The 16,073-nt window shown below is 47.7% G+C and overlaps 1 protein-coding gene across 1 annotated transcript in view; it reads right to left on the bottom strand.

The window, feature by feature from the left end:
• Positions 1-15,072: 15,072 nt before the first annotated feature.
• The window catches only part of syngr1b (synaptogyrin 1b), a gene marked incomplete at both ends in the record, with an annotated part of 23,789 nt that continues 22,788 nt past the window's right edge, over positions 15,073-16,073 (bottom strand). Inside the window, 1 exon segment of the mRNA XM_080522614.1 lies at positions 15,073-15,177. Coding sequence (XP_080378740.1) covers positions 15,073-15,177 — 105 coding nt within the window.

The following is a 16,073-nucleotide window of genomic DNA, read 5'->3' as shown; positions in this document are numbered from 1 at the left end:
GCTGAGAGAACATCAACATGCTAAAAACACATAACTACACATAATTAGATGATCACACAGTCCTTGCTTTTGAACACGAACAAAAAAGAGAGTATAGGCCAATGCACACGGCGTGCGATTTTGTCGCACGACAACATTTGATTCTCAATTCACACCACCGAAGTGTGTGGGTGTGAATGGAGAATCGAATGTTGTCGTGCGACAAAATCGCATCGCATGCCGTGTGCATTGTCTCATTCAAAACAATGGAATTGAATTCGGCGGTGCGACAAAATCGCCGCCGTGTGCATTGGCCTTATGTTCACAAGTCAAGTCTCCCTTACCAGTAGCCTAAGGCAGAGGAGAACAGTGAATTAAATCCACACGTTATAAGTATTTAGTGATCGTTAAACTTTATTAGGCCTATATTGAGTGGGTACTTTAAAACTTAAAGTTGAGTGTTATGAGAAAAAAAAAAGAAAACCAAATATTGTTGACACAATAAGTTTCACTTTAATTTTCTGTGACTAGTTTATCCCTAGACTGGCTTGCGTCACAAATGTTCCTTATCATGTGTCACGCCCCACCCCCATCCTGTGAATGATATTATTGGTCCCCCACAATATATCACTGTAAACACAACTTGATGCATCATTGATGTAATTTCAATTAAAATACACAATGAAAACACCACTCCCAGTCTGTCATTGGTAAGTAGTTCAAACACAGATGTTAGACATTTCTCAAAATCAAAATGTCTAGTTGACAGTCTGTATCACCTTGGGTTTGGCTGAAGTGCTGCAGTAGCTGAGAAACTTGAGGTACATGGATTCACACCTGGGCACTTCATGCAATATGTTGCTGATAATGCTGACCATAATATCTGAACAATTGATGGCCATGGAATGTTCTATGGCATGGGAATTATTGTATGCATCACCCGCAGAATTGAACCATCTTCCATCATTCCACGTATCAAGTTGACAGCAAAGGACCTAACAGATGTCGGACGCATTAACATTGTTCCATATGTACAGAAGTCTGGGGGCCTAGTGTACACACCAAATACGGTGCCCAAAATGCTCGAAGGAAAAGCAGTTGCCAGGGCCATACGAGGTCATTTCCTGGTTGATGGAGCACTGAACACCCTACTGGCAGCGAAAACTTTTCATGTCAAACTGCCTGTCCCAAACAAAGCAAACTATGCTGTGGACTCAGAGGATGTGTCAGAGTTGACTCAAGATGGTACCGTTGCTGATGACAGCGAGGACACAGTTTCTGATCAGCCAGATGGAGAATCCACAGACCATGCCAAAGTACCAGAGGAACTAGCATCACGCTGGGAGGTACCCCGGTGGCCTCCGTGGAGTCATGCCGCTTTCTAGGCATGACCATCTCCCGGGACCTCAAGTGGGAGCGGAACACCGAGGCCCTCACGAAGAAGGCCCAGAAGAGGATATTCTTCCTCCGGCAGATGAGGAAATTCAGGCTGCCGAGGTCCATGATGGTCCAGTTTTACACGGCCATCATAGAGTCCATCCTCACCCACTCCATCATCACCTGGTTCCCTGCTGCAACGACCAAGGACAAGGCCAAGTTGCAGCGGGTGATACGTTCAGCAGAGAGGGTGATCGGCTGTCCCTTGCCCTCCCTCAACTCCCTGCATGACACCAGGGCTCTGAGGAGGGCAAGGAAGATCATGGCAGACCCCTTCCACCCCGGCCACGGCCTCCTCACCCTGCTTCCCTCTGGAAGAAGGTTGCGGCTGCCTAAGACATTAAAGGCCCGCCACAGGCCCAGTTTCTTCCCCTCAGCCGCCAGGCTGCTAAATGACTCTGGCTTCCCCCTCCCCCCCGCCTCCAAGTCTGCCCAGGACATAACATGCACTGGACCTTGAATAACTCTGCACTGCACTTTATATACAGCACTATTCATGCACTGTATGTCCTGTGTTGTCCTGTTTTTGCCTGTCTTTGCATTTGTATTTGTACTTGTTTTGTTCATGTATATGTGAAAAAAGCATAAATGCACCTTCTGTAAATGCCAAAGCAAATTCCTACATGTGTCAAGCATAATGGCAATAAACGTTATCTGAATCTGAATCTGGATCTGAAAAAGCAGAAGCCTCAGATCTGTATGACAGTGTTATGGCTGCCACCGCAACCGGGACAAATGCAAGTGCACTACTCCAGATCATAGCTCAGCGTTTGGGGGCAGAGAAGACAACCATGGTAGATGACCGGCAGCAGCATTGTGGCTACAGTACATGGAGATGATCGACCTAGTCTGTGCATTCATTGGATCGGAGAGAACTGGAAATTGGGATCAGCACCTTGATACCCTGACAGACATGATGCCATTCAAGGCTGCCTCCGGACATAACTTGTATGTAAAATCATTGACCATATACCTCCAGAAAATGCACCAACTAGAAGACACATATCCCCAAGTTTACAAACGATTTCAGGAAGATTCAAATGAATACTGGGCCGGACTATCCCCCGACCTTGTAATAGAACAAGCCCTCGTGCGAAGTATGAAAACAACCGGAGGACTGACACAGGGAAGGAGTATGTCTGAAACACAACGTTTGGTCTGGGTTCTTTCCAACCCTGCAACATCTGAAATCAACAATGCAATGAAAGAAGTGACAGGGGTAAACTATAAAACTAGTGATCAGCACAAGGACCTTTCTGCATCAAGACAGGCACGAGACAACACTGACGCTATCAAAATACTTCAATTGTTGGAGTCACAAAATCCGTTTGCCGGGTATGAACACCTTCAGCACCTAATCACTGGTTTCCAAATCCACAGTCAAACTGAACAAAGAAGAAGTTGTCCAGATCATCAAGTTACAGGTTGTTTGCAACAACATCTTATTCGCGCATGCCATGCTTGGCTGTGATACAACATCCAGACTCTTTGGGGTTGGGAAAGGGGTATCTCTGTGTCTGGTTAGCGAAAACGACTCATTCAGAGTACAGGCCAGCATTTTTCAAAAACAATCTGCTACCAAGGAAGAAATTGCTGCTGCAGGGGAAAGGGCAATTAACTAATATACCAATATACTAATACTAATCTACAAAGGTGCCGAAACGGATTCTCTGAAAAGGCTGAAAAGTTTCTATACTAAAGTGACTGACAGCAAAACGGCTATCCACCCTTGCAACTTGCCACCAACATGGTCGTCTGCCATGCTTCACAGCTTCAGAGTGTACCATCAGGTTCAGGAATGGATGGGAAACTCGCTACCACCAGAGGAATGGGGCTGGAGGATCCAAGACTCATGCCTCATTCCCATCCATTCCGACCAGGACCTTGCTCCTCAATACTTGTTGGAGCTTGTGCACTGTAATTGCAAGTCAGGTTGTGGCACTATGCGCTGCAAATGCCGTCGTCAAGGACTTGATTGATCTGTAGCCTGTTCAGAATGCAGAGGTGTATGCGCGAATATGTCGGCACAACATTTGGATGAGGACATGGAGTGAAGGTTACATGTAGGCCTACAGTAAAGGCATATTTCAAGCTTGGTCTAAAAACAGTTTTTAATAGGTTTATAGGTTTATATGGTTTATTTCTCATTTAAGGGTTTAATCTGTATATGATATGCAACATGGTTTTCATGGAAAAACATTAACATTTCTGTATGTTCAGAAATGTCAATGATAATACATGTGTTATAAACTAATTTGATTGACTTTGTTTGAATAAAATAAAATAAAACTATAAAATAAAATAAAATAAAACTATATCATTTTGGGTTAAGGGTACCCCCAAGGGGGTAATGGCCATTTTCTCAAAAATAGTTTTTTTCTCATACTCTGAGCCAGAAATCTCCACTTCAGTAGCACTTACATACACCAAACTTTCCAGTTGTATTCCTATCTACATTCCGAGGTCTGCTATAGAGGGGTTTGTTAATATATCATTCATAGCCTGATTTATGTAACATTTACTCCTAAAAACATGGCAAAATGTTATAGAGGACCTTGACTCTAATATGACAACAAGATGAAACAATAATTTTTAACCTGGCTTTATCCAATGTTCAGATTTCAGATTTTGAATGTTATGCAAATTAGCACATATTTCATTAGATAATGCCTAATTTGCATATTTAAACATCATATTTCAGAAAACTTGTAATACAAAAAATGTTAGTCTTAATGTAAGTGATTAACTGGTGAAGTTTCATGGTGATATCTATTAGTTGATTTTTTTTATCCTATTAACTGGCTGTGTTGCGCCTGGCACAAAAACCCAAATTTTCGACCCCTGAATTTACCTTGATCCAATAAATATTAAGACTAAGACTTTTAATATGATATTTGGTTGTCCCTAGGGATCACAAAAAAACTTGAATGATTACTATTGCAATTTCCCCTGGGTTAAACCACAGATTGACTGGACTACATGGGTTAAGGTTCGTTACCTTGCACTACGAGGTAAACTTACCGCTGTAGTAGCGACTGTCCGCCATAATATTCCCAAGGAGAACTGTTGTCACGTCTAGGCTTGGTGTCACTGACTGAGTAGGAAAACAATCAAATCCTGGGATGATTGCGTTTCAACAAACCGTGCACAAAACAAGTTGTTTCAAATTCTAGATCTTATTTCTTCTTCTTTGTATTTGATTGGCGGTTGGCAACCAACTTAAGGTGCATTGCCGCCACCTACTGGACTGTGTGGACTAACACGTTTGGCTATGGCATGTAACTCACTTCATAGTTAACAAACTAACACGTTTGGCTATTGCATGTAACTCACTTCATAGTTAACAAACTAACATGTTTGGCTATGGCATGTAACTCATCAAATTCTAGATAATTGTTGCAAAGCGTTAAGGTGGCTCGCAGTGGCGGCTGGCCAATAGAGGGCGCTAGCCGCCCCCACCATGTTGTCACGTGTCCCGAGGTTGGTGCCGCTCGCGCAGGCTGCTTCGTAGTGAGGCAAAGCGCGCTGAGAAAGTCCGTTGTCAGTAGCAGAATTTGGCCCAGGTGCTCCTCTCTCTCCGCTCCGCCACAAACCACCTACTAACACAACGACCTATTATTCTTTACTTTACCTTCGTGGTCCAAACTGAAACATGATGAGCCTATCTCTTGGTTAGTCATGATTGAGTTTGACATTTGACAAAGTAACTAGCCAGCTGAATCTATCTAACTGTAGTTAACAAACCTAACTCTAGTTAGCAAACATTAACTCTCTAGCACGTTTGCAGGTTACAGTTTATTGTGTGAGAGTTTGGGTCTTTCACATTGATTTGAAACATTGTTTACAGGTTCATCTGATGAGAGGAGGTAGGTAGGTTTGTATTTGGGAGATGAAAGTAAGCAAGTTGAAAACGTTAGCAAATATACTTGCTGAGTGTTCTGACAGAGAGAGGTTGTTATTATTGTGACTAGTGTCTGATTATAGTTCCATGGTGTCAAAGAACTAGCTAGCTAGCTCAGAGGTGATGAGATGAGCTAGTCTGCTGCACACTTGCCAGCTAAAGAGCTAACCGGAGGCACTTTATTATTTTACTTAAAGTAGATAAACAATCTTTCTTATTCTGCTAGAATTGGGCTTCATGGTAATACCATAATGGTATATTTACAGTACATGGACAGTGGATTGAAGCATTGGCACAACCCTCACTCATTGGAAATGTCTGTTTTCTATAGATGGATATACAATTTATTTTCCAGCAACCCAATATTCAATTCGAATTATGTTATGAATTGATATGGATCAATGTATACCTCTTATTAAATTAGAAATACTCTGGTTGTTATGTTTGCCTTTTGGTTGACAGCAAAAGAGGAGGATAGAGAAGGAGAGAGAGCAGGATGGTGTCGGCACACCAAAGAGAGAGAGCAAGAACCAGGTGAGAAAGTGGACAGGTAGTCAAGACCACATATGCCACAGTCCATGCCACCCCCTCCCCAAGGCAGCAAACCTAGGGGAAACACTGAGAGCAGATAGCTGAACTGTTCAGCGTCAAGCCTGGAGAAATGGAGATGGAGGTTATAAAGCTCCAGAATAATGTCCAGCTACAATCGCAACAACATTCACAACATTTCTGGAGCCTGGTAGACCCAGAAAACTATACGAATATTCACCAAGCAGCCCTGAAAGTATTTGTTTTATTTGGCTCTACATACCTTTGAGAATCAGATTTTTCTGACATGAATGTAATGAAATACTACTACTACTTCTGAACAAGACTGACAGATGAGCATTTAAATTACTCTATAAGAGTGAACCTAAGTGGATACACTCCAGCATACACAACTCTTGTAGACTCCATGCAGTGACATTCATCTCAAGTGTAGGAATGAGTGAATGCATTATTACACACATGCACACATTTTTTTGAAAGAGACAAAAGAAGAAAAAAATACTAATGTCTTCTGACTGAAAAAACTAGAAAAGGTGAATGCACTTATTACACACATGTGGACCATACAATTATAAGCTTTTGATATGTAAATGGAGGTGATGTGATACATTGATATATGGATACAGAATATACTGCTACTACTATAGTGAGCTTACACATTGACATTTGAAACCGAGCATGCTAGTGAAGAATTTCAGAGTGTTTTGATACGTTATGTGAATGAATGTAAGTAATAAGATAGGAGTAGCTCTCGGCCACTTACATTTTTTCAAAGTAGCTCTCGGATGAAAAAAGGTTGGAGACCCCTGGTCTAGTCAATGTGAAACATAACGTTGACAAACGGAGGCGTCTTTGACATGTGTCAGTTAAAAACCTCCTAGAGATGACATACTGTCTAATTGATTGATTGATTTGGCTTACATGTAAGCGTTTAGAGACAGTCAGGAACCAACGCCATATAACGAATGGTTGTCATACCTCAGAATTAGGCCAGGTGACGGATGATGCGCAGCAGAGGTTGTTTCACTTTCAGGTTGTGTGTGCTGAGCTTCATGACCAGTAACAGGCTTACTTTAGTAGTCTACCTCACCTCTCACAAGTCTATTTCTCCGGATATACCATACATTTGAACCATGTAGCAGATGATTTACAATTAGAGATTACGGGGACATTATCACTGGAGTAATTTAGGGCCAAGTGCCTTACTCAAGGGCACACTAGTGGTGTTCCCAGATTTGGGATTTGAACTCATGACCTTCTGATCACCAGAGTCCAACTCACTATCCACTAGACCACCACTATACCAGCCTCAGTGGCTATGAACAGACCCATATCTGAGACAGTCATCGTCCTCTTCTCCCGCAGGCGGATTTCTTAAAAGGGCTTCCTGTTTATAACAAGAGCAACTTCAGCAGGTTCCATGCAGACTCTGTGCGTAAAGCGTCGGTGAGTATTCATTGACTTTGGCGAATCAGAATAACAGTTTTTGTCTTCTTGGCGTCAGTTGTCCAATGTCTGAACCTCTTTGAACCCCCCTTTCTTACAGAACCGAAGACCTTCTGTGTACCTCCCCACACCTGACTACCCCTCAGAGCAGAGTAAGAACTTTCTGCAACGTCTTCACTGTTCATTGATGATCATGAGGTTATTTGTCTTGGGAAACAAAGCACCTATACACACATAATATATACATATTCACTCACCGAGCGCTTTAGTAGAAACACCTGTAAACCTTCTCATTCATTCAGGTGGTGTAATGGTGTGGGGAATGTTTTCTTGGCACACTTTGGGTCATCGCTTGAATGCCACGGCTTATTTGAGTATTGTTGCTGACCATGTCTTCATGGCCACAATGTCCCCATCTTCTGATGGCTACTTCCAGTGTGATAATGCACAATGACTCAAAGCAAAAGTCGTCTTAAACTGGTTTCATGAAGATGACAATGAGTTCAGTGTTCAGTGGCCTTCTCATTCACTGGATCTGAATCAAATAGAACACAGAAGAATAATTGTGTGACGCAATCATGTCGTCGTGGACCAGAATCTCAAAGGGATGTTGGAATCAATGCCACAAAGAATTGAGGCTGTTTTGAGAGCAAAAGGAGGCCCTACCCAGTATTAGTACAGTGTTGTGAAGGCCCACAGTTTTAGAGCCAGTTTTAGTTTACCCGAAATTCAGCCCTTTGCCCTGTTATTTCCTTTCTTATTTTTCATACTATTTCTGTACGTTTATGAAGGTGTATGTATTATTATTGTACTGTTTTATGTATATGTTTGATGACGTGGTATATCCGGGGTGTGTCCGTGACCCGGATGTTAGGTTCGGTGGTGTAGATATAAGAGACGGAAGTAGTCCGCGAGTCAGTGTGTGATGAGCATCAGAACGAGAGAGACCAAATGAGAGAGAGAGTAACGCGAAGTCAATGTAAGATGGCGGATTCAGTACGACGCACACCGTGCAGAAGCTGAGGACGCCAGGAAAGCGATTATTGAGGGTACCACTGTAGCCCGTTTAGTTGTGTTCCCGTTGGACCGCCTTGCCAGCAGCCGGCTGTTCAACGTTGGACCAAGCGAGACGCCAGCTGGACATAATCGTCGCCTCCACGAGCGGACTGCGACCGAACACTGACTCCAGCGGAGCTTCGACGCGGACCACCGGACTTGGGCCCTTCACCTCGTTGTGGACCACGAAGACGGCCCTTTCCCTCCGCGTTGCTACGTCACCCCCCCCTTTCGTCGGCTAACTTCATCGACGCACATGCCATCCAACCAGGCCTCAACGCGCACCACAGCCCTGGACTATAAGCCTGTTCAGGCCAGAGACTATCAGTGAGTGATTGAGTGCGTGTGTGGCCGGCTGGGAGGGAGTGTATATTTTGGGAGATATAGACATATACCATTTGTGTAATAAATGTGTTGTTCATATGTGATACCGTTACCGTGTGTTAGTTGTTTGTATGCTAATGCTAATTACAAGGCTAATGCTAATGCTAATTCCAAAGCTAATGCTAATGCTAATTCCATGCTAATGCTAACGATAGTAACTGCTAGTCTAACGGTTTGCTGGCGCCCCCTGCCTGTATCCTCCTACACTGCCTATTTAGCTTAGAGTTAGTTAGATAACCAGCCCCTTCCTAAGTTATACAGTCCTTTTCAGCTACTCCCTGGTTACAATTGGTCCTTCGAGCCGGATAGGTAGTGTAGTGATAGCATGGCTGAGCGCAGCCAACCAGACCAGACAGTTACCCCCCCTTCTCCGCCCCCTGAGCCAGAGCCCCGACCACAGAGAGTCCCGCGGTTGCCTCCGAGGTTACAGGAGTATGAGCTTGAGCTCGAAAGCTCACTGAGTGGTAGCGGGGAGCGCACTCCACGGGATACAGTGGTCGGAGAGGCCGAGGTGTCCGCCGGCGCGCGGGTGGCTAGCACTGAGACAGCCCTCAAAGAGCACCAGCCTGAGGATGAGATGGCAGAACCGCAGGGTTTTGCCGTGGAAACGGAAGAGCAGGAAGGAGAGGCCCGGTCCGACAGCGCCTGCGGGCGGAAGAGGGAGGGCCTCAGCCTTAACGATCTGCCTCCCAGTACGGCGCGCTCGAGACCTAGCTCCTGCCGCTCAGTGGCTTCCTCCCGGTCCAGGATTTCCGTGGGCAGTTCTGCCTCTGGGGCGGATAGCCTGCACTCCAGAGGGAGTAGTGCCGCGCTGTCCGAATGTATGCGCCAACAGGCCGAGATGGCGTTAGAGCGGGAGCGCCAACAGGCCGAGGTGACGTTAGAGCGAGAACGCCTCCAGTTCGAGCGTGAACGAGAGAGGGAACGCATCCATTTCGAGCGTGAACGCCTCCAGCGCCAGGAGGCGCTAGAACGTGAACGCTTCCAGATGACCGGAGCGGAACGCGCGGCGGAGAGACAGCGCCAGGAGGCGCTAGAACGTGAACGCTTCCAGATGAACGGAGCGGAACGCGCGGCGGAGAGACAGCGCCAGGAGGCGCTAGAACGTGAACGCTTCCAGATGGAGCGCGACCGCCTCCAGATGGAGAGAGAGCAACTGCACGCGGAGAAGATGGAGGAAGTGATGCAGACCATGCGCGACGTGTGCATCAGCAGAGCTCCGTCAGCCCGTAGCTCCAGAGCATCATCCGCACGGCCCTCTCGAGTGCCATCTCCTGAACCCCCCGCCGATGGCTCCATGACCCCCGCCATGACTGTCCAACTACAGGCCCAGCTGACCACCTGGAAGGAAGAGGACCAGGGACCCGACCGCTACGCGGCCCAGAGGGAGCCAGCGTCGCTGCCCGGGAGGGGAGCCATCCCCCAAGAGCGTAGCACACCCCTAGGTCCTCCAGTGCACCAAAAGGCATGCAGGCCGGACACCCAGACCGTCACTCCAGCCCCGATCATCCACTACAGGATGTTTCCCCAGGTGGAGGGACCCAAGTTCCCCTTCTTCAAGGACGAGGACAGGAGCCAGTATGTGGAGCTACGCATCTGCCTGGACACGCTCTTGGACGACTCCTGCTCAGAGTCCTACAAATATGCGATTCTCCTTCAGCATGTGAGGAACCCCAGAGCCCACAACATGGTTCTGGCCCATGCCTCCGCACCGACACCTTACACCAGAGCGCTCGCCGACTTGGATGCCCGCTACGGTCGTCCCTGGAACCACGCCCTTGCTGAACTGCAAGCCCTCGAACAGCAGGCCCCCATCAAGGATGACCGGGCGCTGGATGACTTCGCGCTCCGCGTGCACACCTTGGTTGGAATGCTGAAGACGCAGGGCCCAGCTGGCGCCAGCGAGATCAGCAGCACCTCTAACGTAGAGCGGCTGCTCCGCAAGATCCCACGCTTCCGGCAGGAGAGGTTCCGGCGACAGCAGCGCGTTCGTAACCCCGGGAAGTTGGGTCTGAGCATGGCTGCCTTCGCGGAGTTCCTACTGGAGGAAGTGCATGACACCAACGTAGACGCCATGGGTTACGCTGAGCCGAAGAAGGAGAGGGAGAAGGGAGACCGCTGGGACGGGCCGAGCTCGAACAGAGGACGCCCAGTAGGAGTGCTGCACACGGAGGAGGAGCCTCGGAGAGAGAGGACCACCCGACCTGAGGGAAAGGATTCCTCTCAACCCCCTCAGAAGGGACGGAGAGGTCCACCGCCATGTCCGTACTGCACCAGCGAGCACTGGTTCAATGAGTGCAGTGACTTCAACAACCTGAGTACCGAGGCCAAGCAGAGGTGGCTCGAGGAGCACAAGAGGTGCTGGAACTGTGGGCGCGACCATCTGGCGAAGAACTGCACCTTGAGGAGAAAGTGCAACCGCTGTGAGGAGGTCCACCTCCACATCCTACACGAGGTCTCCCTCGCCAGGTCCACGGAGGGCACCAGAAGCCCTAGGTCCGGTAGCGCACCGGAAGAGGCAACACCTGTCTACTACCTAGACCCAGCCCGGAGCAGCGGCTCCAAGGTCCTACTGAAGGTGGTGAAGGTCCGACTGCACCACCACAACGCTGTGTACGACACGTACGCCGTTCTAGACGACGGGTCGGAACGGACCATCCTTCTCCAGGGGCCAGCGCGCCAGTTGGGGCTCCAAGGGACTGCGGAGAAGCTGACTCTGCGCACGATACGTCGCGACCTTAAAGAGGTCACCGGGGCGAGAATCAACTTCTCTATCTCCCCGGCGGGGCGGCCGTCGGATAGACATCGGCTTCAGAATGTCTTCACCGCCGACCAGCTAGCGCTCTCCCGCTACGACTACCCCCTGGAGAGGTTACGCGCAAGATATCCCCACCTACGGCGAGTAGACCTACACCCGATAGAAGGAGCGGAGCCAACCCTTCTCATCGGCTCGGACAACGCTGAACTGATCGTGTCGCTCCGTCCTCCGCTGAGAGGACCACGAGGCTGCCCGATGGCTGTTAAGACTGCGCTTGGGTGGGCCCTCCAAGGCGCTACAGAGGGGAGAGATAGAGACGGGAGAGCTACGTCATCCCTCCATGTCCGAACCGAAGAAGCAAACCAACCAACCGGACCGCCTGGAGTGGAATCTATTGCTGCCAGTGCACCTGGAACAGTTAGTACCACAAATGGTTCACCACAGGATGACCAACCAAAGAAGAAGCCTCTGTGGACCGAGCATAAGTCTCTGGATGGGAAGACCTACTTCTACAACCCAGAGACTAAACAGTCCTCCGGGGAGAAACCAGACGACCTGAAATCTCCTGCTGAGCAAATGTTGTCTAAGTGCCCGTGGCAGGAGTACAAGTCTGACACGGGAAAGCCTTACTACTACAACTCCCAGACTAAGGAGTCCCGGTGGTGGCGCTACCGTGCCATGGCGGCAACAGCTGTTGCCGAGGAACACCTGCAGGTGGCCATGCACCCTCACGTGGCCGAGGTCAGCATTGACGCACCCGTCAACTCCGTCGAGTACACGTCAGCCATGGAAGTCTCAGCCAGTATTGTAGACGCCTCCAAGGAGGAAAGGCCGGAGTTGGCGAAGAAAACGTACAAGTGGAACCCAAAAGAGGAGGCCAAGCAGGCCTTCAAAGAGCTTCTGAAGGAGAATGGTGGTTCATCCAACGCGTCATGGGAGCAAACCATGAGAATGATCATCAACGACCCACGCTACAGCGCCCTGCCCAAGCTGAGTGAGAAGAAGCAAGCGTTTAAGGCCTACAAGGCTAAGAAGGAGAAGGAACAAGCCAAGCAGCTCAGGAAGAGGAACTGGGAGGCGCTGAAGAGCATTCTGGACAACATGGCCAACGTCACCTACCGCACCACCTGGTCCGAGTACCTGCTGGACGACCCCACCTTCGATGAGTACGAGGAGCTGCAGAACATGGACCAGGAAGACGCTCTGATCTGCTTCGAGGAGCACATCCGCGCCCTGGAGAAGGAGGAGAAGCAGAAGACTCTGCTGAGGGAGAGAGACCACTTGTCCGAAGGTGCCGTGGTACTGGTGATCGACCAGTCCCTTCCACGCGCCGCCTGGCAGACAGGCAGAGTGACCAAGGTCCTATCACCTCATACCTCACGCTGCTAGAGCAGCCTAGCCAGTGTGCCTTCTTTAGTTAACTGAAACCGAGGGTTTCATGGGGCGGCTGTTGTGAAGGCCCACAGTTTTAGAGCCAGTTTTAGTTTACCCGAAATTCAGCCCTTTGCCCTGTTATTTCCTTTCTTATTTTTCATACTATTTCTGTACGTTTATGAAGGTGTATGTATTATTATTGTACTGTTTTATGTATATGTTTGATGACGTGGTATATCCGGGGTGTGTCCGTGACCCGGATGTTAGGTTCGGTGGTGTAGATATAAGAGACGGAAGTAGTCCGCGAGTCAGTGTGTGATGAGCATCAGAACGAGAGAGACCAAATGAGAGAGAGAGTAACGCGAAGTCAATGTAAGATGGCGGATTCAGTACGACGCACACCGTGCAGAAGCTGAGGACGCCAGGAAAGCGATTATTGAGGGTACCACTGTAGCCCGTTTAGTTGTGTTCCCGTTGGACCGCCTTGCCAGCAGCCGGCTGTTCAACGTTGGACCAAGCGAGACGCCAGCTGGACATAATCGTCGCCTCCACGAGCGGACTGCGACCGAACACTGACTCCAGCGGAGCTTCGACGCGGACCACCGGACTTGGGCCCTTCACCTCGTTGTGGACCACGAAGACGGCCCTTTCCCTCCGCGTTGCTACGTCACCCCCCCCTTTCGTCGGCTAACTTCATCGACGCACATGCCATCCAACCAGGCCTCAACGCGCACCACAGCCCTGGACTATAAGCCTGTTCAGGCCAGAGACTATCAGTGAGTGATTGAGTGCGTGTGTGGCCGGCTGGGAGGGAGTGTATATTTTGGGAGATATAGACATATACCATTTGTGTAATAAATGTGTTGTTCATATGTGATACCGTTACCGTGTGTTAGTTGTTTGTATGCTAATGCTAATTACAAGGCTAATGCTAATGCTAATTCCAAAGCTAATGCTAATGCTAATTCCATGCTAATGCTAACGATAGTAACTGCTAGTCTAACGGTTTGCTGGCGCCCCCTGCCTGTATCCTCCTACACTGCCTATTTAGCTTAGAGTTAGTTAGATAACCAGCCCCTTCCTAAGTTATACAGTCCTTTTCAGCTACTCCCTGGTTACATACAGTGTTCCTAATTAAGTATTCGGTCAGTGTATAACAATAATAGCTAGCTTTGTTCCCGTTAGGACCATATGTATTGAAAAATCTATGCACTCACTGCAGTGCAAGTTGCTTTGAATAAAAGCGTCAGCTAAACGGCATGTATTATTACAGGCACGCGATTTTGAAATGTATTTCTGTTTTCTCCCCAGTCATTGTGACAGAGAAAACCAGTATCCTCCTGCTGTGGGAATGACTATTCTGCATGGAGGAATGACTATTCTACATGGAGGAATGACTATTCTGCATGGGGGAATGACTATTCTGCATGGAGGAATGACTATTCTACATGGAGGAATGACTATTCTGCATGGGGGAATGACTATTCTGCATGGGGGAATGACTATTCTGCATGGAGGAATGACTATTCTACATGGAGGAATGACTATTCTGCATGGGGGAATGACTATTCTGCATGGAGGAATGACTATTCTGCATGGAGGAATGACTATTCTGCATGGGGAATGACTATTCCCCCTGCCATTCCCCCTGCTTCACCAACAATTGGACAAAAAGGTGAGTGGATAGAAGGAATATAGGCTCCTCTCCCTAAACCAGTAGATGCTGTTCAGGTGTAAGGGCAGCATGGCCTCCTGAGATGAAGTGGTTGAAATGTTGGCCTGCCGTACTTTTGCGAGTGAACCCCGTGCAATTGTTTTCCCTGTGTGGGTGGGTGGGGGCTTGAGTGAGTGACTGACTGTCTCTCCCCTCGTCTGTTGAACAGAACGCAGCAAAGAAGCGGGAGCAGGAGCAAGGTGAGGGCGGGAGCCCGGCACCTCCCCGGAAAATCGAGTGGCAGAGCACATGGGTCACCTGGGTAGAAACAGGAGGACCAACTGGACAGACATGACTACGTATTACCAACAATACACCTACAGTTACCACAGTACACACTGACATACTGGATTTGTATGTCTAGAGTTTCGGAAAACAAACAAAAAGACCCTGCACTGATTTGGGGACAGTTTTTTTTTTTTTTTGTAATGTAAAATTATATTTTTTTACGTTTGGCAAAGAGCTTCCAGCCAATCACAGTACTCTCTCCTCAACTTCACTGCCTAGCCTTGACCACACGGGGGCGGTGTCGCCACACACAGTCTGCTTCAACAGACCCAAGGATGCACTGTGAACTGCCTGCCACACAACAGGGGAAAAACTTGTGCAAACTCCCTTGTACATGTGTTCATATGCGTTCAATATGCATATCTTCCATTTTGTTTAGAATTTGTGTGTGTGACAAAAGTGTGTGCTGGTTTTACTGTGTAATTTTCGGTCCTGAAACATGTCCTACTGCTCCCTATTGGCTGAGAAGACTAATATAACTAGTGACCCAACTGCTAGCTTTGTTTGAATGTTTGCAGCTTTCTAGATAGGGATCCCTGAAAAAGTATTTTTGAAAGTTGTTTTTAGGGTTGTCGTCGTTGTTGTTGTTGACGTCTACTCAGTTGATATAAGTAAAAGTTCCACACTGCTATGAATCATTATATGTTTGTATGATGATGAATATCTCGACATGCCTGCACAAACAAGTGATAGCACAGGTAGCAAATAATTGTTACCTGTGCAATTGCAAATATTTGTCCTCTCTCTCACCCACCCCTCTCCTCCTGTCATCCCTCCTCTCTCACCACCCTTCTGTCGTCTCCTCTCTCTCACCCACCCTTCCGTTAATCTCTACTGTCTCTATCCATTAAAGCAGAAATGCCCTAAAACTTGTTTTTTTTCAAAAGAAAAGAAAAAACACCATTCTTCACGCCAAGTCGGTAACTGTGACACTTGGCAATTGTAAATATGTTGCAGTCTCCAGGCATATCTTTATATTAAAAAATAAATAAAATAAATAAATAAATACATGAAACGGCGGTGCGTCATTGCGTCACGAACAGGAAGTAGGAGTTAGAAGACGCCATCTTTGGAAGGGGAAATTTGACAAATATGGTTGACCCAAAAAAATAGTAAATGACTGAGCTGTCATGGCAGGTGACATGTTTCACTTGGCGAAAATGCTGTCATTTTTGGTAGTAGTGTAC

The sequence above is a fragment of the Nansenia antarctica genome, assembly GCF_963989245.1.
Source record: "Nansenia antarctica genome assembly, chromosome: 2".
NCBI classification, from domain to species: domain Eukaryota; kingdom Metazoa; phylum Chordata; class Actinopteri; order Argentiniformes; family Microstomatidae; genus Nansenia; species Nansenia antarctica.
This window is presented reverse-complemented; position numbering and strand designations above follow the sequence as displayed.